This window comes from Strix uralensis, chromosome 15 (genome assembly GCF_047716275.1).
Source record: "Strix uralensis isolate ZFMK-TIS-50842 chromosome 15, bStrUra1, whole genome shotgun sequence".
Taxonomy (NCBI): Eukaryota; Metazoa; Chordata; class Aves; order Strigiformes; family Strigidae; genus Strix; species Strix uralensis.
Window position 1 is genome coordinate 12,057,105 of NC_133986.1, and position 24,578 is coordinate 12,081,682.

General features: G+C 45.5%; 3 protein-coding genes and 1 long non-coding RNA gene across 5 annotated transcripts in view; 2 read left to right on the top strand and 2 right to left on the bottom strand.

Moving 5' to 3' along the window:
• Nucleotides 1–9,149, top strand: part of GATD1 (glutamine amidotransferase class 1 domain containing 1) — a 26,374-nt gene extending 17,225 nt beyond the window's left edge. For both annotated transcript variants that reach the window (XM_074885342.1, XM_074885339.1), the window contains one exon: nt 9,019–9,149. The gene's annotated coding sequence lies outside the window, so the exon portion shown is untranslated. The remainder of the gene's footprint in view (nt 1–9,018) is intronic.
• TALDO1 (transaldolase 1) lies at nt 5,119–13,123 on the bottom strand. Its single transcript, XM_074885338.1, has 8 exons — nt 12,949–13,123; nt 9,634–9,757; nt 9,045–9,152; nt 8,235–8,366; nt 7,608–7,783; nt 7,241–7,438; nt 6,041–6,186; nt 5,119–5,354 (listed from the first exon to the last, which is right to left on the bottom strand). Exons 1-8 carry the CDS (start codon nt 13,043–13,045, stop codon nt 5,322–5,324), a joined length of 1,014 nt encoding a protein of 337 aa, XP_074741439.1. The 5' UTR covers nt 13,046–13,123; the 3' UTR covers nt 5,119–5,321.
• A 1,500-nt stretch (nt 13,124–14,623) lies between these two features.
• Nucleotides 14,624–24,578, bottom strand: part of EPS8L2 (EPS8 signaling adaptor L2) — a 65,833-nt gene continuing 55,878 nt past the window's right edge. Inside the window, exons 16-21 of the mRNA XM_074884940.1 lie at nt 23,807–23,918; nt 22,623–22,730; nt 20,993–21,134; nt 18,167–18,350; nt 17,220–17,352; nt 14,624–16,889 (exon numbers count right to left, since the gene is read on the bottom strand). Coding sequence (XP_074741041.1) covers nt 16,818–16,889; nt 17,220–17,352; nt 18,167–18,350; nt 20,993–21,134; nt 22,623–22,730; nt 23,807–23,918 — 751 coding nt within the window. The 3' untranslated portion in view covers nt 14,624–16,817. The remainder of the gene's footprint in view (nt 16,890–17,219; nt 17,353–18,166; nt 18,351–20,992; nt 21,135–22,622; nt 22,731–23,806; nt 23,919–24,578) is intronic.
• The window catches only part of LOC141950309 (uncharacterized), a 47,688-nt gene continuing 46,051 nt past the window's right edge, over nt 22,942–24,578 (top strand). The window contains exons 1-2 of the long non-coding RNA XR_012630994.1: nt 22,942–23,250; nt 24,459–24,508. This is a non-coding gene — a long non-coding RNA (uncharacterized LOC141950309). The remainder of the gene's footprint in view (nt 23,251–24,458; nt 24,509–24,578) is intronic.

Below are 24,578 nucleotides of genomic sequence, written 5' to 3' on the forward strand. Positions count from 1 at the left end.
CTGACCCTGGCCAGCTGTGTCCCTGCTACGTGAGGTGACAGATCCAATGGCTCTGCAGGTGGTGTGAGGGTGCAGGGCATTTGCCTCATTTGAGAGGAAGAAGGGGTATTTCTTGCAGAGGCTCAGTGTCTCTGACTGCCCAGCTTCACAGCAGCAAACCCCCAAATTCTGGTGCCTGAATTCCCACCCTGCCATGGTGCGAGACTGGTTGCTCAGAGTTGTGAGGTGTTATCGGCTCAGCAGGGCTCAGGACACACGATTCCAGAGCAGAAAGCTTTTACTGGGATCCTCATTCCCCAAGTGACAACTTTGATCATCAGTATTTTAGGGCTGATTGGGAGATATTTTTAGAAAAAATTGTTGGTTCCTTTCTGATTGAGAAAGTTCCAGGACAAAGAGGCTTTGGGGAAAGTGAAAGGGCAGCAATTTGTCAGACAGCCCTTGCCTGGAAAAGATCAGTCCAGCACGTTTATCACTTTGAGCTACCAGTTTCCTGTGTGACAGTAAGGAGGTGGGTACCCTCTTTGAAGACTTCCCTGCGTGCTCATCCCACGACGGTTCATCCCTGTCACTGACAGGGCTTTTGTCCTAGTAATCATGACCCAAAATCCAGGATGTAAGACACAATATAAAATAATGACATATACACACGATGGCATTTGCATTTTGAAGTCTGTTGGTGTGTGCTGGCAACCTACACAGGGGCTTTGGCTAAGCAATGAGTCCATAATGCCACATGCTTGGAGAAGTCTAAGGAGTCTCTATTGGACTTCTCTGAGGGAAAGATGTAAAATAGGTTAAATTGAGAAGGGACCCACCTGAGTTGTGTTCTCCTGGGAGGAGGACTCCAAGCTGTAAGAGGATCCCAGGTATGAGGGGCACATAGGGAATGTGCTGCCCTAGGGCAGCAGGATTATCCACAGGGGAGAGACCAGGTGCCTTCCAGGCATTCCCTGAGCTATTTAGTAGCCACAGAGATCAAGGGGACCACTTTGTGATGGGAATGACTTGATTGCCAAGTGAAGTGCAGGGTGGAGGGGTCTGGCAGGTGGGCTTATGTTGGTGGCTTCAATCCATGGACCAAAATAGCTGCTTCCTCTGCTCTGGGCTATTTCAGGGTTTGGAGTTGGCCTTTGCACAGAGGTCTTTGGGCTCCAATTAGCACAACTCACCCAACCTCAGTGGGGAGGGGAGGCTGGCAGTTTGCCAGGCATGTGATGGTATTAAATTGTAAATGAGAGAGAGTCCAGACAGCTGGGCTCTGCATTGCAGGTCAGCAGAGGAGTCAGAGCTGTCGATGGTCGTTATTGAAAGGCGGGCTAAAGATTCACAGGGGTTGGAGGTGATTCAGTTAGTGGTTGTGTCCATGAATCTTCATGGTGCTAGAGGAGAGTGCCAGGCAGGCAGCAGTGTCAGAAAAATAAAACAAACCCACTTAAAAACTCTGTAAGGCACCTGGTAGGACTGGGGAGAAGATGTAAGCAGCCCTCAGGTGAATGAGTTTGGATTTTATTTTTTTTTAAGAAATAAAGTAGCTTGCCAGAGGTGACATCAAATGTTGCAGTGTGACACTGCACCTGGACGTGTGGGTCATGTTTGTCTACGTAAGGTGTCTGGAGGAGCTGGGTATTCAGACACCTGCTGACCTGTGCTGTGTGTGCAAAAACCAAATATACAGGTAATGGGGAAGAAAACATTTTTTAGGCAGCCTGAAAGGACAGCAGCAGTCCATCTGGAGAATGTAAGTTAAGAGGGTAACCTTGGATTCTTTTGATTGTTGTCTACTTTCTAGTTCTGTTTGAAAGGACTGCATCTTCATAAACATGTGTCTTCCCCACTGACTTTTCAGTGACAACTAACACTTCTGTTTCTGAAGAGTTATACACAACATGTAAAGACCTTTTGGGGAGTTTAAACTGATGCTGCTTTGCTGATTTCAGTGGAGCTCTACCTGTATTCACCAGGTGTGGCTCAGCAGGTCTTCCTGAGAAGACCTAATACAGAAGTCCTGTGAAATAGGAGAATACGTACTCTGCAAGCAAAGTGGGAGGAAGGGGACTGGATTGCAAAGGATTTTTGGAGCAGGATTAGTCCCTAGATAACCACCATTCCTTTGGGCTGTGTTCCTAGGAGCCAGCCTTTGTCCAGATGAAATGAGTTGGTTTTGGCAATGAGAGAAGAAGCTTCTATATCAAAAACTACTGTCAAATCCAGCTACTTCTGGATCTGACCCTTTGTCAGTAGTGGCTAAAGCCTAGGACAGATGCAGAGAAATGGTTGTACATCAGGTGCAGATGCACAGCTGAGCTGTTCCAAGAAACTGGCATGTAGCTCTCTGTTCTTATGCAGAAAATATGTGTTGGTGCTCCAGGGCAATCTGACAGCACTGCATTGCTTTGGAATTATTTTTTTTAAATGACAAAAAGGTATGAATCTCAGGAGAATGGCTCAGCTGAAGGAATCAACAAAAATATTCCTGTTGATGCCAATGGGCTGGTAAACGCGAAGTCCAGACAGGCGATCCTTCTGTGTTGCATCAAGAATGAAGCTGGTATGAAGACTGACCAGCCAGGGTCAGGGCTAACTTGGGTAGCTCAGCTTCATGCAGCTTCTCTGCTGTATAATCATGCCTGAACCCTTCCACCTGTAAGAATGCAGTAGCAGCCTAAAATACCTCCTAATTCCTTTGCTAAGAAGTCAGGCATTAGGACATGCTTGCCTTGGTTGTAAGACAAGCTGTGGCAGGCTGAGAATCATTCAGCTATCCAGGTGAAGTTAGAGACTGTAGAGAGCTTACCACCTGTCAGTGAACGTGAGGAAGAAAGATCTGGTTTTGAGGGAGACCAGCAACAGCCGCACAGGCCTCTCTCTACAGCAGGTCTGTATTTGCCACTTCTACAGCCCCAGATCTTCCTCTTCAGAATATGGGAAATACTTGAGCTCTTCATCACTGACATTGTGTTTAATGTTCACAAGTAGGCTTGTTGCTGTGGGGAAGTATTTTTGTCCGGCTGAGGATCCTCATCCTACCTTGTTCATCTGTTCTGATTATTGTAATAGCAGTTGTTAGAGAACACGTTGAAGTGCCTGCTCATGAGTTGTGTTGCCTTTCAGAAGTCATCTCTGGTTGCTCTGGCTTGCCATGGGCCTCAGTGGTCTGTCATTTCTACAGCTGTCAGTTTCACAATGGTGCTGTGCAGCTTTATTAAAGCTGTCCCAGGGAGTGCTGATTCTGCACTGATTTGCTTGCCTGAGAAAGTCATGACTTCATGCTTTTGTAACTGTTAACAGTTGGAGCCAAACTTGCCTGTCTTGGAAAGTGTGGTCTGCTAAGAGGCTAGACCTCTCCTTGTCTCATATTCTGGAACAGAAAACAGATGTTGAGAAAGCTTGAGCCACAGCAGAGAGCCTAGACTTGTACTTGGCACCTCTGCTGTGCTTGGAGTTGTTTCCTTTTCAGCAGGATACAAATACTCTGTTAACAGTTTGTAATGACTGCAGTGATCTAAATCACAGTGCGCACTTTGACTTGCAGTGGTAGGTCGGATGGCTGTGTGGCACAGTGGAGGGAGCTGGGGGCAGGGTAAAGCTTTTAATGCTAGCTTGACCTTTGAAAGGAGGAGAAGGTCACCTCTCTCCGGCAAGCTGGCTTTCTACACTGGCCTGCTTCTCACTGTTACCTACAGCTGTAGAGCAGAGGAGTCTGGCTCAGTGCCCCGAGGTGGCTTCATCTCCCTCTGGCAGACTGGAGCTATTCCCAGCCCCGTGTGCAGCCGGTCCAGGGCAAGGCTGGGAGGCTGCAACACCCTGTAGATGTTCGATAGGGTTCTGTTATCAGACCTGCATCTGGTTTGTGGCTGTACAGCCGGCTGTGGCTGAAACAACACTTCCCAGGTTGTTATAGCAATGTCCGAACAATAGTGCTGCTGTGTCACACTGATGTTAGTGGTTACCTTGTTCCCTTGGCTTGTTTTTCTTGTATTATTCAAGCTGGATGTAGTATGGATGTATAAGTATTGTAGCCTCAGTGCTGCCATTTTTTTTTTTTTAAGAGGTTAAGTTAAGCAACTATCAGGAAACAGTTAATTGTGTCTACATATAAACAGGAACCTCATGTCTACTCTTGATGGAACTGGCCCTATATAAACTAATAACAGATTTATTTAATTAGTCTTAATGAAATACAATGAAGAATGAAATATAATGACGTGCATCCCAATTTAATGGAAAGCCCTGTAATTGGTAAGTGCTGCATTAGGATTAGGTCATTACTGAGGAAGACTGTCACACAGCTCTAGCTCTTTCCCAAAAGCAGCAGCTTAAGGACAATGAGGAAAGGAGGGGGTGATAGAACTTTAAATCAAAACCCACAGCACAGAAAACCCAGACATAAAATCCTCATTTGTGGGTGGGGTTGGCAGCAATTCCATGACTGTTGCATAAAGAAAAGCAGTAACTCCTCCGGAGACAATATACAAAGCTCTAACAGCCAATCTTGAGTTGTATCCACATGTTCACTCTGTCAGCTCACATTAACCAATTGTCAAGTTATTTAACTGCTTGAGAGACTTAGTTACTTAATTTTGAAAGCGTAGCCTTCAATAACACCAGGATACTTGTAGCTCATGCCTGTGTTGTAATCAAAGTGGCATTTTCAGCTTCAATGCATTCCACGTTCTTGCTGTTACCTTGCTTTAGGCTCTTAGGCAAGCAGTAAACAAAACAAGTATTTGACAAAATTCCTAAAAATTGCTTACGATACAGCTTTTTCCCCCTGTTAAAAAGCCTTGAAATACTAATTATGATGACATTCACAAGGTTTACCAACCAGTAAGTCACTACTGCTGCCACCTTAGCTGCAGAAAGAGGAACGGAAGGGATGGGAGGCTAGTATGCGTACATATATATATATGTGTGTGTGTGTCTCATAAGAATACTTGTGGGTTTTTGGAGCGCTTTTGAAACCTGTAACTTCTCTTTAGTAAAACAGTGTGAAAGACAAACCTGTTTTCTTAATGTGTTAGGACTGCAGACTTAATTAGGAATTTAATACAAAAAGTTAAAAAAATAGTGTCAGGTGTCTCTTGCAGCAGTGAAATGAACACGTTACAAGGAGAGTCTGTGTTAATTTGCATGTATTGACAAAAGTGCCACAAAAATTTGAAATTCTATTTGTCCCTTTGCAAATTGATAAAAAAGCATAATACAGAAATCTATCCATACATAGCATAAGACTTTTACAGATAAGACATTTATACATCTGTTTAACCTCAGGTGATACACTCATTCAGCCTTGACCACTCAGGAAAATTCTGATTTTTCTACTTTCCATTTTCAGCACTGAACATTCGCTCCTAGAAAGAGAGAAGTAAACAAACAGCTGAGTAAGAGTTTGGGAACCATGCTTTAGCAGTGCAGACTTAAGTCACTATTAAGTAGTTGTCAGTCAGAACAAGACTTCTTGTTAGAAGTGCCTAGATCAGGTATACTTGGTGTATCTTTTTTCCCCCCAAACCATACACAATTCAATTAATCCCATTTGAAAAACTCTCCATAAACTGACAGAAGGCTTTCATGTGGCCTGGCTGTACTCACTGTATCTGTTCTTGGTGCCTCCTAGTGCCAAGTACAAGCATGATTTATTTCCAGCTCACTGTCTGAAGGTTATTTACGTGTCTTGTACCACTGCTCACAGCCAGTGAGTTTAGAATTAGACTTAAGGGACTTTTTGCTTTGACAGTAGTGTTATCTTGATGAGCTGCCAGTCTAAACACTGCCTTGAGCCTCAAACAGCAGGTGTGGCTGTATACACCCAGCATGAATTCTTTCTTGAGATGTAGCGAAGTTTACCAAGTTCACTTAAATTAAGTGGCCAGTTTTCTAGCTGCCTGTCCTACTAACGTGTACTGCCTGTATAAAAACCTGATCAGATTTGCTTACGAGTTCCTAACCCTCAGCTCTACCACAAGGAACTGCGGGTTTGCTGCGGTACTTGCAGGAATGTGAGAGGTGACAAGAGACAGCATGATGTAACATCTACCTTTAACATCCTCTCCAGCTTAATTGCATCTGCAGCAAATTTTCTGATCCCATCAGATAATTTCTCCACAGCCATTTGGTCTTCGTTGTGGTGCCAGCGGAATGCCTTCTCATCCAGGTGGATCTTCTCAAGGTCGCATGCCTGAGCTGTGCAAGGGGAATTGAAAAAGAGACAAACTGTATTATCAGATTATTATCAAATGCCACAGGCTTCCTAAAACATTCTCAAGATTCTGACCATCTCTAGCTGTTGAAAAATTTCAAACACCACTTTCAACATGACTTGCTACAGGAGCACACTTTGGGATGCAAGACTGAAAATGCTCCTGATCTGGTTTTGGAGCAAAAAAAAAAAAAAGGTAGCCTAGATAATCAGTTTCTCTTAAAATACAATGTTTATGTGTATGCCATTATCTTGTCTCTGCTTCTGAATGGTATGGTACTTTCAGGCCTATTATCAAGAATTATGCAACAGTCCTACTGCAGTGAGACATTCTAAGCAAATATGCTGAACAATTAGGTCTTTGATTATCTGGCAGTACCTAACAAAAGCTCAATTGATAATGTGCCTACAAGGCAGCTAGCACCCTGTAAGCAGCAAGCCATGGCTACAGCTGGGCACAAATTCATCTTCTGAGTTGTAAAGTAGAATTTTAATAAGGCTACAGAAAAGCAAGAGTAGTGCAATGGGAGCATACATTCAAAACCATCGTGGCACAGTATCACTAGATCAAATCACTTTATCTTGCATATGATTAGTTTCTGGAGGGAAAACACACATTTGGCATGTCCAGAGCTAACTGCGTCACTGATGCAATATTAACATAAGATTAAACCACATTTGGCATCTTTGCTAATATTCATATGCTTGGGATGAAATTTTACTGAAGTATGAACTTCCTTCTGCTCTCCCTGTCCTCCCAGGAGAGGGTGCCCAGTGTTTAAGCACACTCAAACCCTACGGTAATTCCAGTTAGTGTACCCAGTGGGACCCAAGACCCTAAAGAAGCGACTGTGTGTGTCACCAACTGTAGCAGCACTGCAGTAACGAGGCTGCGGTATTGCCTTTAGGGAGGGGTCAAGACTTCTCCTTAAAGCAGAGTAGAAACAAGCACCACAGAGCTGACTGGAACCACGTACTCTTAACATTCAAGAAGAAAGGGAGGCTGCGCAAGCCCGTGTTATGTAGAAGTAGACTTACCCTCTTTTACACTGAGTCTGGGAGTTAACTTGACATACTCTTTACTGAGCTCTGCCAAAAGCTTGGGTGAAATAGTGAGATAGTCACAGCCTGTAAGCGCTCTTATTTCTCCAGTATTTCGAAACGAGGCACCCATCACAATAGTTTTGTAGCCAAACTTTTTGTAGTAGTTATAGATCTTAGTGACACTCTTCACTCCTGAAAAGGAAACATCAGCAACTTTCAGAAGAATTCATTAGGAGTACAAATGATTATTTAGAACATGCTCAAAACCAATGGTTTTTCGTAAGAGGATTTATATGAGAAAACTGCAGTTTGAATGAGTAGCTACTGTATTGTTAAAATATATCTTAAAAGGAAAGCTTACCCGGATCCTCTGAAGGCTCATAGGTTTTTTTATCTCCATTTGCAACGTACCAATCCAGGATACGTCCTACGAATGGGGAAATCAGAGTAACTCCAGCTTCAGCACAGGCAACTGCCTGAGCAAAGGAGAACAGCAAGGTCATGTTGCAGTGAATCCCATACTCTGCTTCCAGAACCCTGCAGACATAGGCTGGCTTAAAACGGCAGTTTACTCACCTACTGAATTTATATCCTAGTAACAAGCTGGTAGGTTAAAACTACTGAATTTCTTGGCTTAAATTAGACATGTGGTAGTTTATAAGCTTTAAAGTTTTAAGCTAACAGCAAATGTTTTGCACTGCCGGACTCTGCTTTGTTTAATGCTGTTCCTTGAACCAAACGCAGACAACTTATCATAGTATTTCAGGAAACTCTCTTTGTGGCCTGGCCTTTGTATGAACAAACTTCTCCTATTTCAACAGGACGCTGTAGCAGAGCACCTTGCTTGCTAGCTGTAGCCCTAGTAACAGATTTCCTGGTGCAGCGCTTTCAAAACAATTTTTTAAGTGCAGAATGCATTTGTCAGGTGCCTGTGAACAGGCAGAAGAAGCATGCTATGAATCAGCACACCAGGTACAGGAACACTTACTTGCCAGCCTGGATTCCTTCCCATGTTGAAGAGAGCTTTATGAGAATACGATCTTTACCAATTCCTGCTTCCTTATAAAGGTCAATGAGGCGCCTGGCCCTTTGAATCATTCCTTCCTTATCGAAGGACAACCTTTGAAACAAGAGCAGGACTGCTTAAAACTGACTTTTTTTTTTCTTCCAATGCTCCCCCCCAACCCCATTGAAAAACATCTGTTTTATCAGCATTTATATGCCAATAGCAGGTTTTTGTTCTCAGAGATACTTCCTGGATTGTGAGCCCATCAGGTAGGTGTTTGACAGCACTGCTACTTTCTGATTCAGAGGATCCAGAGCTCCAGATAGCTTTCCTTGCGAACGTTATAGATTAAAGTTTTCCTCAAGTTTTTCATAATGAATGCAGAAGCTGAGCATTAGAAGTGAACTGGCAATGAGTAGGTTAACAGAAGAGTCCTATGCAAGTCTTGAAATAAATTGTTAAAACAGATCTCTTGGTAAATTGGGAAGATGTTATCACACAGAAGAGAACAAGCAAAACTAAGTATACTGGAAGCATGAGGTTTCCCTTGCTTAACAACAGGAAGATTACAAAGTTCAAGCACAGCATTACTTGTTTTCATAAAATTTTGTCACAGAGTTAGAATCAAGCAAACTAAAGGAAATCCATGCTCCAATTAAATATTAATGATGTAAATACTTGCTGGTCTTATAACAGTGAGCTGTCTAGTCAAGAACATCTTTCTCCAACTCACATCATGTCTCTTTTTGTATGTACAAATATCCAGGGTAACCCAGAGGAAAAAGAGCCAACCTTGCATCTACTTCTGTGGACACACGGCCAGGTATCCTCTTCAATATTTCAGCTCCAAATAATACAAAAAGTTTGTCACAAGCATTTTTGATCTGCTCCTCTTCTGACCTGAAAACCACAAAGAGCAAAATCATTTCTATGGGGAAAAAAAAAAGTGCATTCACACCTTGCCATGGATTTGAAGATCAAATTTCACAGCCCATTTAACATTAAATTCCAGAGTTCAAATAGCCACTTCTGCTCTGCTCCATGGTTATGTTCTGTTCTCTCTGTACCACCTGAAGTATTAGCCTTTGGACCCCATTTCATATAATGCTGTCAACTCAAGAGTGTTTTCCTGAGCAGTCCCAGAAGGCCACGTGTAGACTGGTAAATGGAGATGTGCTTCTTCAAAGCACATCTGAAATGGGTGTAAGAAATTTTTCTTTAAGGATTGAGGCTTTTTGTGGTAGGAGATACACCCACGAGTACATGAGGGGAAAACCCCAGTACATTGCTAGTAGTGCTAAACACTATTTCTATAAATAAGGCATATTAAATATAGATCTACTGAGATTAAAAAAAAAAAAACAAAAACCTCTTTACTTACCCACCGAGTTTTTTCCCATAGGCAACAGCATCATCCACAAGTTCCTGGTAAGCTGGCATCTGAGCAGCAGCTAGTATCAGAGATGGGTTTGTGGTGGCATCCAGGGGCTTGTACTCATCAATTGCTAAGGAAATAAAAATAGCCTGTTTAAAACAATCAGCAAGCCTGAGCAATTAAAAGCATGTTGCTCAAATATATGAGAATGTAAACACTTAATGGCTGTAGGATAGTAGCGTTCATGACAGAGCAGACTAGTGCACAATGTTTAAATAGCACTGCCTGAAAGCTGGCCAGAAGTACCAGAACAAGGTTAACAGAGCTACAGTAATAAGATGCAGCAAAGTTTAGTCACTACTATAGAAATAAACTTGTAGAAATGACAGATGAAGAGAAGTAGGACTAATTTTCAACTTCTTCCATCTGTCCATATCATATTCACCAGCATAGCTGAGTTCCAGGAATCACAGGGGGGAAGTAAAGACAAGGGGATCTTTCTTCCCTTCTAGCAGTCAGGCATTTGGGTTTGTGTTTGTCTACAACTGTTAGAACCAGAACTGAAGAACTACTCATCTGTTAGGCTCTAGCAACTTTTCTTACTGCATTTTAAAACTTTTTCAAATAGCTGCCGACCATTTCTTAGTAACTGGTTCTTGGAATTTCCTTGTTCTACCAGGCTTCCTCCCTTACAGGAGATACTTGACTCTTTGGCTTACCTTAAACCCTGGACTACACCTATTTCAGGTGATACCAGTTGTTTACCAGAGTAGGCTGGGACCATGCTTTGTCTGGCCCTAATCACAGCTGAGCTGCCTGGCATGCAGAGCCTGACTCAGCAAAGGGGGGAGAGCCTCTGCAGGCCCTTCAGTGATTGCTGCTTGCAAGCTCCCTTGTTAACCCAGCTAAATGTCAAAAATAACAAAATATTACCAGCTCATTTACCTCAGCGTTTTTACACAGGGATGAAAACCCAAATTAGACAGTGCAACTTTATTTTTTCAATCATAGAAGAAAATAAGTATTGTTTTCCATAGCTCCCTTCTAGGCAATGATCGTGATCCTGGAGCAAGTCCATTCCATACAACCAGGTCCTTCAAAACACACTTTAATTTTAAAACCCAATTTAATTTTAAAATAAAGCAGTACACCAATGAAACTCAGTTCTGAAGCATATGCAGAATTTTAGAGAAGTGTATTTTGACAGGATTTGTTCCTTTCCAGCCCTGCAGCATTTGAAGACTCTTACGGGTCTCTGGCAACACACATAAATTGATCTCATTAAGTCTGTCACCCAGTGTTCCTTTAGGTCTGTCAGAAAGCAGTTAGCAGCCTGTGTTTTAGCTGTGCAGTACGAGCTTTTGGTGGGGGATCCATGACCATTGTGCCACCTTTCCTCAGCGTGAGCACAAAGCAAGCCAGGCAAAAGGGCGTGTTCTTGTCCAGCTTAATTAAAAAGCAAACCTAGTGCAGCTACTACAGAGGCCACCACCACTTACAGCCAGTACTTGCTTCAAGAGCCATTCAAACCAGCATCCTTTCCTACATGGCACCTTACCAACATGTTTCTCTAGTGACAAAACTGGGAACTGGTGTTAGCAACAACGGCACCTTAACCAGGATCAGTGTTTAATGTGGACAGGGAGGGTGTCAGATGTTGACTGTAGCCTTGTTTGGACTGTAAGAAGGATCCACGGGTGACAACAGGCAGCCAGAGATCGATCAACTGCAAAGCTGTTTCAGGGAGCTTGTTCAAACTTTGCAGTGGGCAGTGCTCAGCCTCCTTACTGCCACCCATAGAAGGATTTTTTTTTTTTCTCATTATGCTTTTTTGAAACCAGGGTACTGTTTTAAATTCATGCAGTTTCGGCACATGCTGGGCTTTAGCCAGGTTTGTTGCTACTCAGAGCTACACAAATCTGACAAGGCTAAAGTGATCTGGTCACTCAGCGTTTCCAACTCTCTTGATGCAATGCTTGATAAAGCTGCATCAGTGCTCCGAACCCGTCATGGTGTGGTGCTTGTCTCTCATATCAGACTGTTAAAGGCAAGTGATAGTTTCTCTGTAATGTTCCACTCAGCCCGACACTTGAAATCAAGCAATTTGAAGCATTTAACAGATGTACATTACCTAGAGTTAGTGCAAATATGTAAATACACACACAGAGCATCACAAGGCTCGCGTCTGAGGTGTTGCTACCCCTGTGCACTCCTCATCTTAAGTTTCCTAATACAAGACATTTGGCAGCTGCCATTTAGGATTGTTTATTCATCACCTATAGGATTAGGTAAGCAGCAGACAGATTACCGCAAGCCTCGGTGAGGGCAGAACAGGATTTGAGTGTTGCTCTACGCAACCCAGAGACATTCAGGGGAGGGATTTTTCAGCTCTGATGTACCGAGAAAGTTGCACGCCTGTGCAGGCGCTCAGGCAGCGACAGCTTCGGGACAAGCAGCTTTATAGTCGAATGCCACCTCCCTCCCTCGGAAAGGAGCACGCTTGCTCCTTCTCATGAGATAAGGAAAACAAAAGCACTCTTGAATTAATTTCTTTGCTTCATAACTGCTTTGGTTCCATCATTTGAAAAAAATAAAGCCAGAATCTGCATTGGTTATTGGAAAATACAACTTCGTTAGCCCCGCTGAGCTTATCTTGTCGAGTCTGGCACTTAGTAGTACCAGCACATGGCGCTGGGGGTTGGCGCACACCGTAAGTCAAAAGGGGGAAAAAAAATATCACTGGAGGGTCTGGCAAATGGGCGGGATCGGCCCTACGAGGTGCGAAGGCTCGGCAGGAGCATCATTAACCGGCCAACTCAGCTGCCGGGGCGCTGCCTGCTCCAGCTCCCTGGGGACCCGGTGGACCGAGAGCCACTCGGGCTGTCGCCACAGGAGGGACGTCACTAGCCCAGCAGCCGGGAACGCGCAGGCCGCCCCCAGACCTCAGCCCAGAGGACATGGGGGTGGCTCGACGCTTCCCACCGGGACGGGTCTCACCGGGACTCGGCAGCCCGGACAGCGGATCCCGAGGGCAGCCACCGGCGCCATCTCCGGGCTGCCCTTGGCCGAAGCCGTGCCGCAGCCTGCGGCGGAGCCCGCCGAGAACGGCCGCGGCCCCCCCGCCCCGCGTTAGGTAACGGCGCCTTTCCCAACACCGGCCTTGCGTAACGCGCCGCGACCGGCACCGAGCGGCGGCGACCCCTCCGCCCCCTGCCAAGGTAGTTCGCTCCCCCGCGGGCACTCGCCCCTTCGGCCGGGCGCGCCCACTCCACGGAGCGGGGGAGTGCGGTGACAGGGACCCCCCCCCTCGTCGCCTCTCACCGTTGAAGTCCCCGCTGTCGGCTACCACGGTGGTGTGGTGCTTGAGCTGGTCCAGCACCGACTCCATCTTCTGTCGCTTCACGGGGGACACCGACATAGTCCGTACAATGGGGGGGGCTCGCGCCGCCTATAAGGAACCCTGCCTGCCTGCACCCGCCGCTCGCTCCCGACACCCGCCGCCCCGCGGGGAGGGGCGCGCCGCCCTCCCGCCGCCAATCCCATCCCAGGAGGGAGGCGGCAAACCAATCAGGAGCGCGGGGGCAAGACGGACGCGGCCCAGAGGAGCCGGGATAGGACGGGGGGAAGGAAGGCAGTTTCTGATTGGGTGGTTTGGCGGCTCGTGAGGGCGGGGGGGGTGTCACTCTGGCGACAGGCGATGCGGCTGCCTCTGCCCGCCATTGCCCTCAGCGGGGAGAGGGCAGCGCGGCTCTTGGGGAGGTGCTGTCTGGGTGGGCTGGGGCTGAGGGGGACCCTTCTGTCCCCAGGAGCTCCTGTGGAGTTTCCTCACGGCTGGGCATGACGCCCGAGGCGCCCTTCGGCCATCCACCCCTCAGCCATCCGTCCCTCTTGGGCCTGTGGGGCCGCTCGGGGACAGGGCACCTCCGGTGACATAAAATGGCGGCGGGAGGGTTGGTGAGGGTGAGGCGTTCCTCGCGTCCAGCAGCCTTGAGGAAGGATTCGCAGCTGTGCCACGCCTGTTAACCCACTGCAGGAGCCAAGCGGTGCGTTTACTCCCTTAGTGTCATGGCGAGGCTCAACACAGCTTCTCAGCCAGGGTTCCAGCCTGCACTGCTGTGCTAGAGAGCCCCCCTAACCCAGCCAGGCACGCGTTCTTGAGCACCTACGACTGTTGATTTGCCTAAACTTCATTTAAACTTCAATCCTGTTAACCTGGTTGTGCTTCTGAAACAGAGAATGAGACTTGGCTGGAAATGTTGCAGAATCTGCCACTTGGCCTTTAAACAGAGGCTCTTTGGATCATGCTGTTCTCCCCATTTTGTCTTGTATTGTTTCAATTGTGGAAACTGCCACAGTAATTTCCCTTCCTGATATACATGGATATGCTTTGGTACAACCTCCTTATGCTTTGTCCAACCCAAAGAGAGGATAATGGAGGGAGGTGTTAGGTTTAAGTCCTGTCTGAATTCCGTGACTATGTAGGAAACGTGTTACTGTCTCCAGAGCCCTTTGCCAAGGAATGAGAGAGCCTCCCTTGTATATCCCTTTCCCTCTCTTTGTTCTCAGCCCTGCATTAGCTGGTGGTGACCAGGCTTGGGTGTTTTCAGCTTGCCAGTGCGCAATGTAGTCCTGGACAACATCTGTGTGTGTAAATGCTGGCGTGTTGTGTCAGGTGCATGTTCCAGAGGTAAAAGAGGTTTGTTCTTAAAACTGACGAGAAAGGGGATGTTTTGGATTCAGCTGCTAGCTCTCCTGGCATTTGGTTGCTATCATATGTGGGATTTTCACCAACCTGTTTTTAGACACGAGTGATTATCAAGGCCATAACATCCTTCCTTTTGATCGGCAGTCCCCCAGAAGCAAAAGGAAACAGGCTGTTTCAGATACTCTGCTGTGTATCTTAGAGCAACAAGTCATTATGAAAACCAGCCCTTAACAACTGTTTTTGCATCCTGTTGCTTTCGTTTATATCTAAGTGAAAGAGACAGAGCTGGAGTTATAAGTATAACTTAACTATTTTAATAAATCTTATACAGTGCATGGTTATATCATTTTATCCTTCGTTCAATTACATTAATGTACAGTGCATTATAGCATTATCTGCAGGCAGTACAAATATAACAGATGCACAGCTCAGTCATATGGAAATTTTTAAAAGTGACTTCTGCAATAAGGTCTACTGATATATTTATTTTACGAAATGCTCCCATGGTTCCCAGCTTTACAGAACTGTTGTGTACTCTTCTATTGTAATCCCAAGTAACTATAATCCTGTGTGAATTGTTTTCCTTTATACCCAAAGACAAGAATGGTGTTGTGTTTCCTAGCTCACCATTTGTTTTTATTTTCATTTTAGAAATTATTTAGCCTCCTGGGCTTCTAACACCAGTGGTTTGCCAGTGTTCACACCTGCTTCCCATCTCCACCCTAATCCAGGGCTTCTCCGGAGGATTGTCCTCTTCATCCCTCCCTGACAAGGTGAGTGCACTTTGCAAGTTCCAGCCGCTGTGGCAAGCCAGCAGGGTTGTGACTAAAACCATGATCCTCCCCTCTAAGTTCTCTGCCTGCACCCTAATTCTGCTGGTGCTAACAATGTCCTATTTGAAGATTATGAAAATACACCATCCATTAGAAACATTTTTGGAAGCACAAAGCTAAAATTGAGAGGTGCATCAGTATTCTCAGATTTAGACATGTGTTCCCCAGGCGCTGCTTTACAGCTGTACAGCTTTTACCATTAAGTGTGAGAGGACAGGCCCAAACTGTGCAAAGACCTAGGCATGTGCTTAACCTTTAAAGGAGGTGGGACCATTCACAGCATGTAAAGGAAAACACCTGTGTAAATCTTTGTGGAATCTGGGCCTGAATTCTCGTTCAGCCAAAGTTAAGGTGTGTGAATGAGAGGGAAAGACAAAGTCTTCCTGGTCTGCGAGCAGTTCCTGTAGATGTGTTTGCTGTACTGCGTTCCTGTCAAGTTGGTCTGGAAGTAAAATATAGATATAAATCCAGCATGTGCTAAACTTGCTGTGGACAGGAAATCTACTATATGGTTGCTTGTGCTTTTAAAACTTTGAGTAAATTATTGATGCGTAATGGCTTCATTATGTTTCTAGGGAAAGGGATTTTTTCCTCATCCCTATTTGTAGATTGTAAGAATGTATTTCACTAGATAGATATATACATATGCACATAACATGAAGAAAAACAGGAAGTGAAGAACAACAGCCTCTACTAAATTAGATTATTATCTTTTTTTCTTGTGGCCATTTGTATTAAAACAGCCTTTCCTAGTGTGCTTTTGTTTCTTCGATATTTAGGAAGCATTTCAGATTACTCTTTGCAATGAAAACATGAAGGTGGGGACGAGTGGCAAACGCCCTGGGAAGGGCTTTGGGAGTGACTGGGCTGGGAGCAAATGGTAGGGGCTTATCATCTCCTTGTTTGAGGCCTGGCTTTGGCAATACTGCAACTTTCTGACACAGGATCAGTGCCAAGGTGAAGGGCTGCACAGCTGCCCTGAGCCCCAGCCTCTGCGTAAGCAGGGATGGTCAGGCTGAACTCACCTCTCTGCAGGTTCAAATCACTTCAGTTGTCACTCAATTCTAGCCTCGTCCACCGAGGGGGCACGGGGGTGACAGAAGGAGGACAGTGAATTGTCACAGGGCCTTTGCTAGTGGGCTGCAGGGGATATCTGCCACAGAGAGGGAAATGAAAAGCGGGGGAAAAGACTTATTTCTGTGGTCTAGACTCTAAACATTCAGGCTGGCTTGTTCTGTGCTGTGTGCCATGCCCTCGCTTCCTGAGCCATGCTGGCGAGGAGGGTGGGAGCAGGTACAGCCCTACCAGAAAAGCTTTGTGGGGTCTTTTTTGCTTGAATCTAGCCATTGTCGTATATTCAGACACATGTGAATTCTGATCTGCTCTGATTGCATGCACGTAAAATTTCAGTATAAAATATATAGTTATAAAAAAAAAATACTTCATGCAATATTAAAACACCTTTCCCAATGCGACGTGTGGTCTTTTTGTCTACCCTTATCAACAGTGTTCAAGAAATTATCACTTTGATGGCAATTACACTGCCAAGTGTGGAGCACTGCTGTCTCTTGTCTGGACTGGGGATCGTTGCTTTCACTCCTTTTTCCTGCACTACTATGACTGACTAATAGCTGAAATAAAGTAGATAGATTTTAATTAGCGGAATCAATCCTTTCCTGGCGACGCTTCATGATTTCTTGGAGCTCTGACTCCCCTCTGCTTTTCTAGAATGGAAACAAAAGAGGAAGTTCAGGCTGTAGTTAAATTATAATATTTAACTAATTCTGTAAGAGTAGAGCTGGTTTGGAAGGGCTGAGTGATACAGGTAAGAAGGCAGATTCATTAGTGGAGACAGGGTGATCTGCCTTACAGATCTGGGGTTTTTTACCTTAAAAGAATAATTAGCATTTTTAGGTGGTGTGTTTTTTTGGTTGTGTGGGCTTTGGTTGGGTTTTTTTTAAATTGTGTTTCTTAAAATGTCTGTTTTATGGGATGTCTGACGCTGCTGATACAGGCACCCATTCAGGCAGGAGTTGTCTGGGAAAGCTACTTACCTCCAGTTGGTTTTTCTCCACTGTGATTTTACTGTATACTCTGTTTCCCTCATCACCACATACTTTCTTCAGCTCCTCTCTGTTGAGGGAGAAGAGCTGAGCTCCAGTAAGGATGCCAAGGTGTTCCACTGTCCTGGGAAGACACAAAGCGAGGACATGATAATTGTGCTGCACGTGGCCTCTTGCTAAAGGTGAGGAGTCAGAGGTAAAGGGATGAGGAGCAGCTGAGGTGCAGCCGCTGCACCAGGAGCACAAGGCCTGGGGCTGTGCCAGGGTGGCAGCTGTTGGGTAACCAGTGTCACCCTGGCGTCCACTGTGTCCCCAGCCCCGTGGGTACTGCCGTGATTTCACTCCAGTTGCACCACGTTTGGGAGCAGTCCTGGAGTTCCTCTTAGCTCGCTGTGCAGAGTGTGAGTTGTAACTCGTAACCTTTGACTACGTGCAGCTTTTCGGTCCTTCCCAGTGGCTGGGAAGATTTGCTAGCCCCAGCTGAGGGTCTGCCTCTTCCTCAGAGACAGGCAGTCATCTGGAATTCACATTTCAGGCCACAGGTTTAGTTAGTTAATTAGTTATTTTTCTCTAAGTTCAGCACTCTGAACTGGCTAACTGGGACCAGACAAGCACCAGCGGTAGGATGTTGTGCAGCGTTTGGCCATGAGGTGTGTGAATAAGCAAGACCATTCCTTTATTTGCAGCTACTCATTAGGTCTTTTGCTGCACTGTAAGACAAGGTTTATGTGATAATGTATAAGAAAGGGAGTGAGTTTGGGCTCTGAATGTACTGGTTATAGAGTCTGGATTTAATATGATTGAAATCTAACTCGCAACACAGGCTCTGTAAGTAAATACCAGTGACTTGTAATCCAGCTGAAATGTTGCAAGCTGCCTCTCCCACTCCTTTTTAAACGAAGGACCAGCATTTCATATAGTAGTAAAGCAGATCTTACTCTTTGCTGAATGACTTTGCCTCCAGCCAAGCTTTGACTTCTTCAGTGCTGGATTCGAAGGTGAGAGGCACAAAAACTTGCTGAGGCTTTTCCACTTTGAAATTCCGCTGGGGAGGCTGAATTTTATTGTTTGTGATCTTCTTTAGCAACTCATCGTTCAGCTCATCCATTTGATGAATAAGTTCTGGCAAAACAAGGCACAAGGTAGAGAGTAGGGAATTAAAGCAAGTCTTCACTCACAAATCCTATTAAATTAATGTGTTTGCGGGGAAAAAGTAAAGAAGATCAAAATGTGGCTTTGCATTGTTATTAACTCTGTAAATACACCAAAGGAAAGTGCTTTTGTATTTTAGTTTTCAAGAACAAGTGTAAGTGCTTTGTTAGAATAGTAGGTTGAGCAATGACTTTTTGACCTTCAAACTGCCATCAGGAATGTGCAGAGGGAGACCGCCACAGTTTTGGAGGCTGGCAGACGGCTGGAGCAGGCTGTGGGAATCTCCCCTTTCCTCCCAAGCCAACACTCTCAACTTCCCTCAGCTTTTGAAACCTCACTTGCTCTTTGGAGAAACCCAGATTTCTGCAGCTCTTCTCCAGAATGATGGAGAGAAGGAATCGCAAAATAACAGCCAAGTGCTGGTTGTCCACATAGTGATCACTGAATCTAAAAAGCTGCTCAAGGGGTTTTTGCAGTGTGACTGCCCCAGGACAAGGGCACGGTTTGGTACGAGCACTGCGTGCCTGAGATTTTGGCCTCATTGCTTCAGCAATGTCCATTAGGCTAATTAGAGAGTCTTGGAACAACTACTGCTCTTCCTGGAAGAAAGGAAATCTCTGGTTCTGATGTTGGACAGCATTGATATAGCTGTATAATTTCTATCAAAAAGTGCATTCTCTGTCATGGTATATACCAGCAGATTCTGACCGATCTCGTTCAACAAGCACGTATCCCCCAGTCTGTGTTTAACTGAGTAGAGATTGGTCTGGTGTGAAAAAGGAGAGCTCACACCTGCAGAGGCACTTGCTTTTAGTCAACAGGAACAAAACTACCCATCAATCTGCCTGGGAAATTCTTGTTCAGAAGCACTTCTTGGGGGAAAAGTGTGTTGTATTTGGCAAAATAGTAGGAAAACATTTTGATAAGAACACATTCATTTTGTGTGACTGGTGTCTGTAGCAGGTGGTGGTAAGGACCTATATTTTCACCTGTTTTATATACAGATTTATATTGGGATCTATCTTGTTTCTTGTGTTGCTGACCTATCCTGTTCATCACGCCTCATTCAAAGGACATAAAACCCTGCAACACCAACTAGCAGAAGTTTGCTCAAGGGTGTAAAACCTGATCTGGCAGTGTCTTCTCCTACTGGTGCTGTCAAGTGGTGTCAAGGGACAGGGTCCCTTTTCCCTGATGTCTGGTGTTGCTGTTGTGTTTTTGCTTCAGTTTGTCATCTTCCTGTTTTTGAGTTACTTAGTTCCCTTCAGGCTATTGAAATAAGGAAATTGCCCTGCAAACTTAGCAGCAGGGAGGGGAAAAAACCCAGACCACATGAGACAGCAGAGGTCAGGGAGGCCTGACTCGCTGTTTCTGAGAACGAGGTTCCCATTTTTCTGCACCCCTGTGTTGCCATTTATTTTCCTCCCATTGGCCCTTCGCTGTTGCCTGATGTGGAAGGCCAGTTCTGTGAGTGCCTACAATTAGCATCTTGGTTTTGAGCTGTAGCCCTGCTCCCTCTGCTTTTCAGTCCTCTCTGCTACTTCTAATAAGTAATTTGCTGATCCAGGTCCTCAGAGCTTCAGCTTTTGCTGTGCAGCTACATAGAAGTGGCAGGAAGCATGAACTGGAGTGAGCAACACACTCATAAAACTCCAGTGACACATCATCTAACACCACTTTTTCCATGAAACTCCTGAAAACTGTAGAGTAACTCAGTGTTATTAACAGATAAGTGTCTGTGATGCTCATATTGTGGGACTTTCCGTCATCCCAAAACGGCTTCTGCTTCCAGGAGTCCACGGTAGCTGAACAGGGGGTGAACCCCAGTTGTGGCCTTGGGGAGACAGCTTGCTACAGATGTCCATGGGGTGGGGTGTGATAAGGGGGTGAGGTGAGCAGGGCTCCTGGTCTGTCTCACGCTCTCTGACCCCGCATAGCATGTGGGAGTGATGTGAGTCTCGTATGTGGCCGATCTGCTGGCTGGGATTTCTCTGAAACCACAGGAAGGAACGGGCCAGGCAGGTGCTGCGTGTGTGGCAGGAGACAAGAGCAAAGGAGGTGAGAGAAAGGGATTGACCTGAACGTCTGTGGTTGCTTAGACACGCTTAAACGTTTTGGCGGGGAAAGGAAACTCTCCTTGGGAGAAGGAGAAAGGTCAAGCTGGAAGGAGGGTTACGGTGATCACTTTTTTGCCCTGCTTGTCCCAGGCTGCCTGAGATGTGAGTCAGTGAGCTCCTCAGGGCCGCTCTGTTGGCTGTTGTACTAACTACCTGGAGTCTCCTCTGTACATCTCCTCCAAAACCACTGCTGGTCTGTTGCTTTTCACTAAAAGGTGCAGTCACTGCTTGTGCAGAGCCTTGTGGGAGGGGACACACTTGGGTAAGTCTGGTTACATGCACACAGCAACCAAAACCAGCGGACAGACCGTTATGGTGAATGTGAAGAAAGAAGGAAATCCACCGGGACAGAGAGTGAGCAAAAGGATGCGCTCACATAAACTTTTCAGTTAAGTCTGGCAATGCAAAGCCACGGTGCCGTGCTCTCTGGCTGCCTGAGGCTGCTCTGTGTGGGGTAAAAGGCCCGGATGCTGCAGCACAGTGTGGGACACATACGTTCTTTGGCGTCCTGGGGAGAGTTGCGCGATAACATTTCACTTCCCCATTTATCCCCAGCGTAGCTGGCAGGTAGCTTGTGAGTTGGGCTGGATGGTCCATATCCCCTGGGGCTCAGGTCTCCTTTGTACCTCTGGTTAGACTAGGTGATAAGAAAGAAAAAAAAATGGTGTAAGAATTTTTTTTTGCCATTTTTCATTTTCTTAGATTTTTTCTTCCCACCCATGATAGCAAATTGAGGGACAAATTGCCATGTGCTGATCTGGGGCCGCTCAGTTGAGGCTGATGAGAGCTCAGGTGGAGCTGCATGAAAGAAGTTAATTTCTGGGGTTGCATGGGAACAAACAGAACCCAAACCAAAGGCCGAAGACTGAGTGAAGGCATTTACATCCCTGGAAAACATGTCGCACTCACCATGCGGAGAGGCATGGTGTTTTTTCCTTGCTCACTACTGCTGTGGATGACTGCTCTCACATGAGTGACTTGGCCCTTTAGGCTTTGCTATGCAGAAATTACTGCTCGTAGGGCTTCCTTGGAGATGGAGAGCAATGGAGGCAAAAGGATTTTTATATGAAGAGAAAACAAACTGAAATCCCATCTGAAGCTAAAGCATCACTGCTCTAGTAACTGGATGTTAAGTGGGACCACTGCTAGTGCCCATAGCAGTCTGGAAAGAGTTTTTTTATGTTTTCTTGATTAAACTAACAGGGCTTTTGTTCAGAGGCCTGCTGGGGCACCTTATGCTTTGCCCAAACTGTGAAATACCAAAGTGGGGATGCAATTCTGTGCTTCCTTAGGGCATTTTGAGCTCTCCACCTTCACATTTTTGCAATGCAAGGTGCTTGAGAGCCATATTCAATTAAAACTCGCTTAGATGGTATTTCCATCTGCCTCCACTCCAGTAACTTGTTCCTGCTGCTGAACTGAACTGGATGTGGGAACTGTCTGGCTTTAATTTAACCTCCAACAAAAAAATCTCAGCATTTTCGTGGCAAAATTTGCTTTTATGGCTGCATTAGCTCTCTTTTCCTGTTCACAGCACAGCTCTGAAAGCAGCAGGGTTTTGCAACAGAGGAGGTGGTAAACCATAGGCTGAGAAGTACGTGGGTTTTGGGGGGAAAGCCCTGACAAAAGGTGGAGCTTTTTCAAGCCACTATGGCCAGCAGCTGTTTGGTGACACCTCAACACGAGACCTTTTCTGTTGAGGTGACAAGTCATGGTGCTAGGCTCGGGGTGCACGTCCCTTTGTGCTAGGGTCTCACTTTGTAGCAGGCTACTGCCGATAGCACAGGACTCGGCCTTCACCCATCCCATAATCTCACCTGCCAGGCACTGCTAGCAGCAGGCAGTGTGCTTGGCATCTTGGAGTGGGAGGAAAGCGTGAGGCTGCTGCATGGATGGGAAGGACGGGCCTTGTTTGGGGAAGGGGAAGGTAACGGTGGCAAAGTGTGAGAGTTTTATTATAGGAGACTCAGGAACCTCCAGGATCCTGGTTCATCTACTTGTGAGAGTTCATCCCAATTTGTGCACAGCATCCTAAGGAATCCAAGGAGGTCTAATTACAAGATATTCTCAGAGGCTGATTATGCCCTGCAGGTGGCTATCAGTTAAATATCACCTGACTACAGACCTGTTCGAGTTCTTCCAGTTTCACCACATCCAGGATATTATAAGGGACATAACCAGCCTGCCCACTCCGGTTGAGCAACTTCCACCACTGCTTATTATCTTCCAACACCTGAGAAAGAGAAAAAAATTAATTTGCTAGCGAGAACATCAGATTTCTGGCATACATAAATGGCATATAATGGAAATAAGGCACACAGTAACATGAAGTTGTCAGAATAACATCATTGAGGGCAGGAGCTGGCAAATAGACCTGTTGCACTCATTTGCAATTCAGGACTGAAGCCTTTCCTGAAAAGCTGAAAGAGCTTATCCTAATGATGAGCAGGAGAGCATCTCTGGGGGAAAACAGATCTGGGGTGCTGAAGAACTCATAGTTCCCACTTAATTTGACTGTTTCTCCATCCTTTTTTTTTTTTTTTTTCAGTGACTGAGTTTGTGTTGTCTTTTTGTATTAAAAAACCAAATCAAGAGTGACTCCTGCCCAAGATGCCGGCGTGTTGTTATATAACTTGAATCACATGTCACATCATAAGACATAATATAATCACATCATAACCATGATGAAGCAAGGAGATTGCCCATTGCTGAGATATCTCCTAGTGCTCCTCCCCCTGTGCTCCTTCCAGCAGGTTTGTTTTGACCCACAGCTGTGATTTTTTTAAATGTTTCTTTTTAAGTAATCTTCCCAGAATGGATGAGCTTTGCTGGCAAGACCCACACATGTTTCTCGTTCTAGCTACATTTTTCTCAAGTCATAGATCTGTTACGGTTAGTGTGTAGATCGAGACATGTCCTACATTCTCCAGCTGCCAACAGTGTTGTGGCAAGAGAAAGGTTATGAAAAAGGATCTTTTCACAGAAAATAATTCCTTGGAGAGGGGGGAGTGGTAATAATGAACATAGGCCCAGCAAGGGGGTGAACAGTGTACTACAGTGACTTGTTTTTCTTCCTCCTCATTGCTAATTAAGATGTGACTGATGTGTTTCAGCTGAGCAGATGACCCAGTGCATACAGTCAGCCTGCTCCAGCTCAGGCATAAAGCTTTAGATTTGAGCAAAGCTTCACATTACTGCTCAGAAAACACCAAGCAAAAATGAGCTGGCACTTGCCAGTATGTCAGGATCTCTGTCCCATTCCTGGAAAGGGGAGGAGGGTGCGGCTCTTCCCCCAGCGTGTTCGCTTACCTCCAGGATTTCATCCTTAAGCACTGAGAGTTCATTGGCATTTCGCGCGGTGAAATCGTAGCGGATTTTGGCATATCTCTTGGGCAGAGCCATTCCCTGTGCCTCAAAATTCCTGCAGGAGAAAAATAAAAAGGGGGGAGTTTTACTGGAGGCCCATCTAATAACTAGGGCAATATAGGTTCACTGGTAAAAGAGTAGTGAGGGCTGTGCGCCAGTGCAGGTAGAGAGACAATTGTGTTTGTGTTAGGAGGGGGCAGTGCCTATTTGCTACTCTATTTTGAGGAAGATTTTCACTCCTCATTTTAGTGAAACACCCTGTATTTGGGAAAACAAAAAAAGCTGTAGAGCTGTTTGGTTAGTGGCCTTTTTGGGGGACTATGAGGGGGCTGCTTTCAGGGTGGAAGAAAAGACTTCTTCCCCTGTCACTTGTTTCTTTGCTGCAGCAGGGGCTGGGGAGACTGACAGAGAACAAACAAAATGCTCTGATTGCACCTCCTGTGAAAAATAAGTGTGAAACCCTCATGTCCTGATAAGTGGAGACAACTGCCCCCTTTGCCAGAGTAGGGGAGAAGCAGGCAGCAGCGCTGGGAGAAGGGGAATTGAAAAGGAGTGTCCCTAGAACTGACTGGAAATCTGTGGTTTTTTTCATCAGGCAGTGAATGCTGAGCTACCGAAGCAGAATTCTGCGAGTTCCCAGGAAAAGTGAGTTTGAGTGTTTCTATTCTAATATACATTTTTGAGGAAAAGGAATGTGTTTAAGTATTTCTGACAC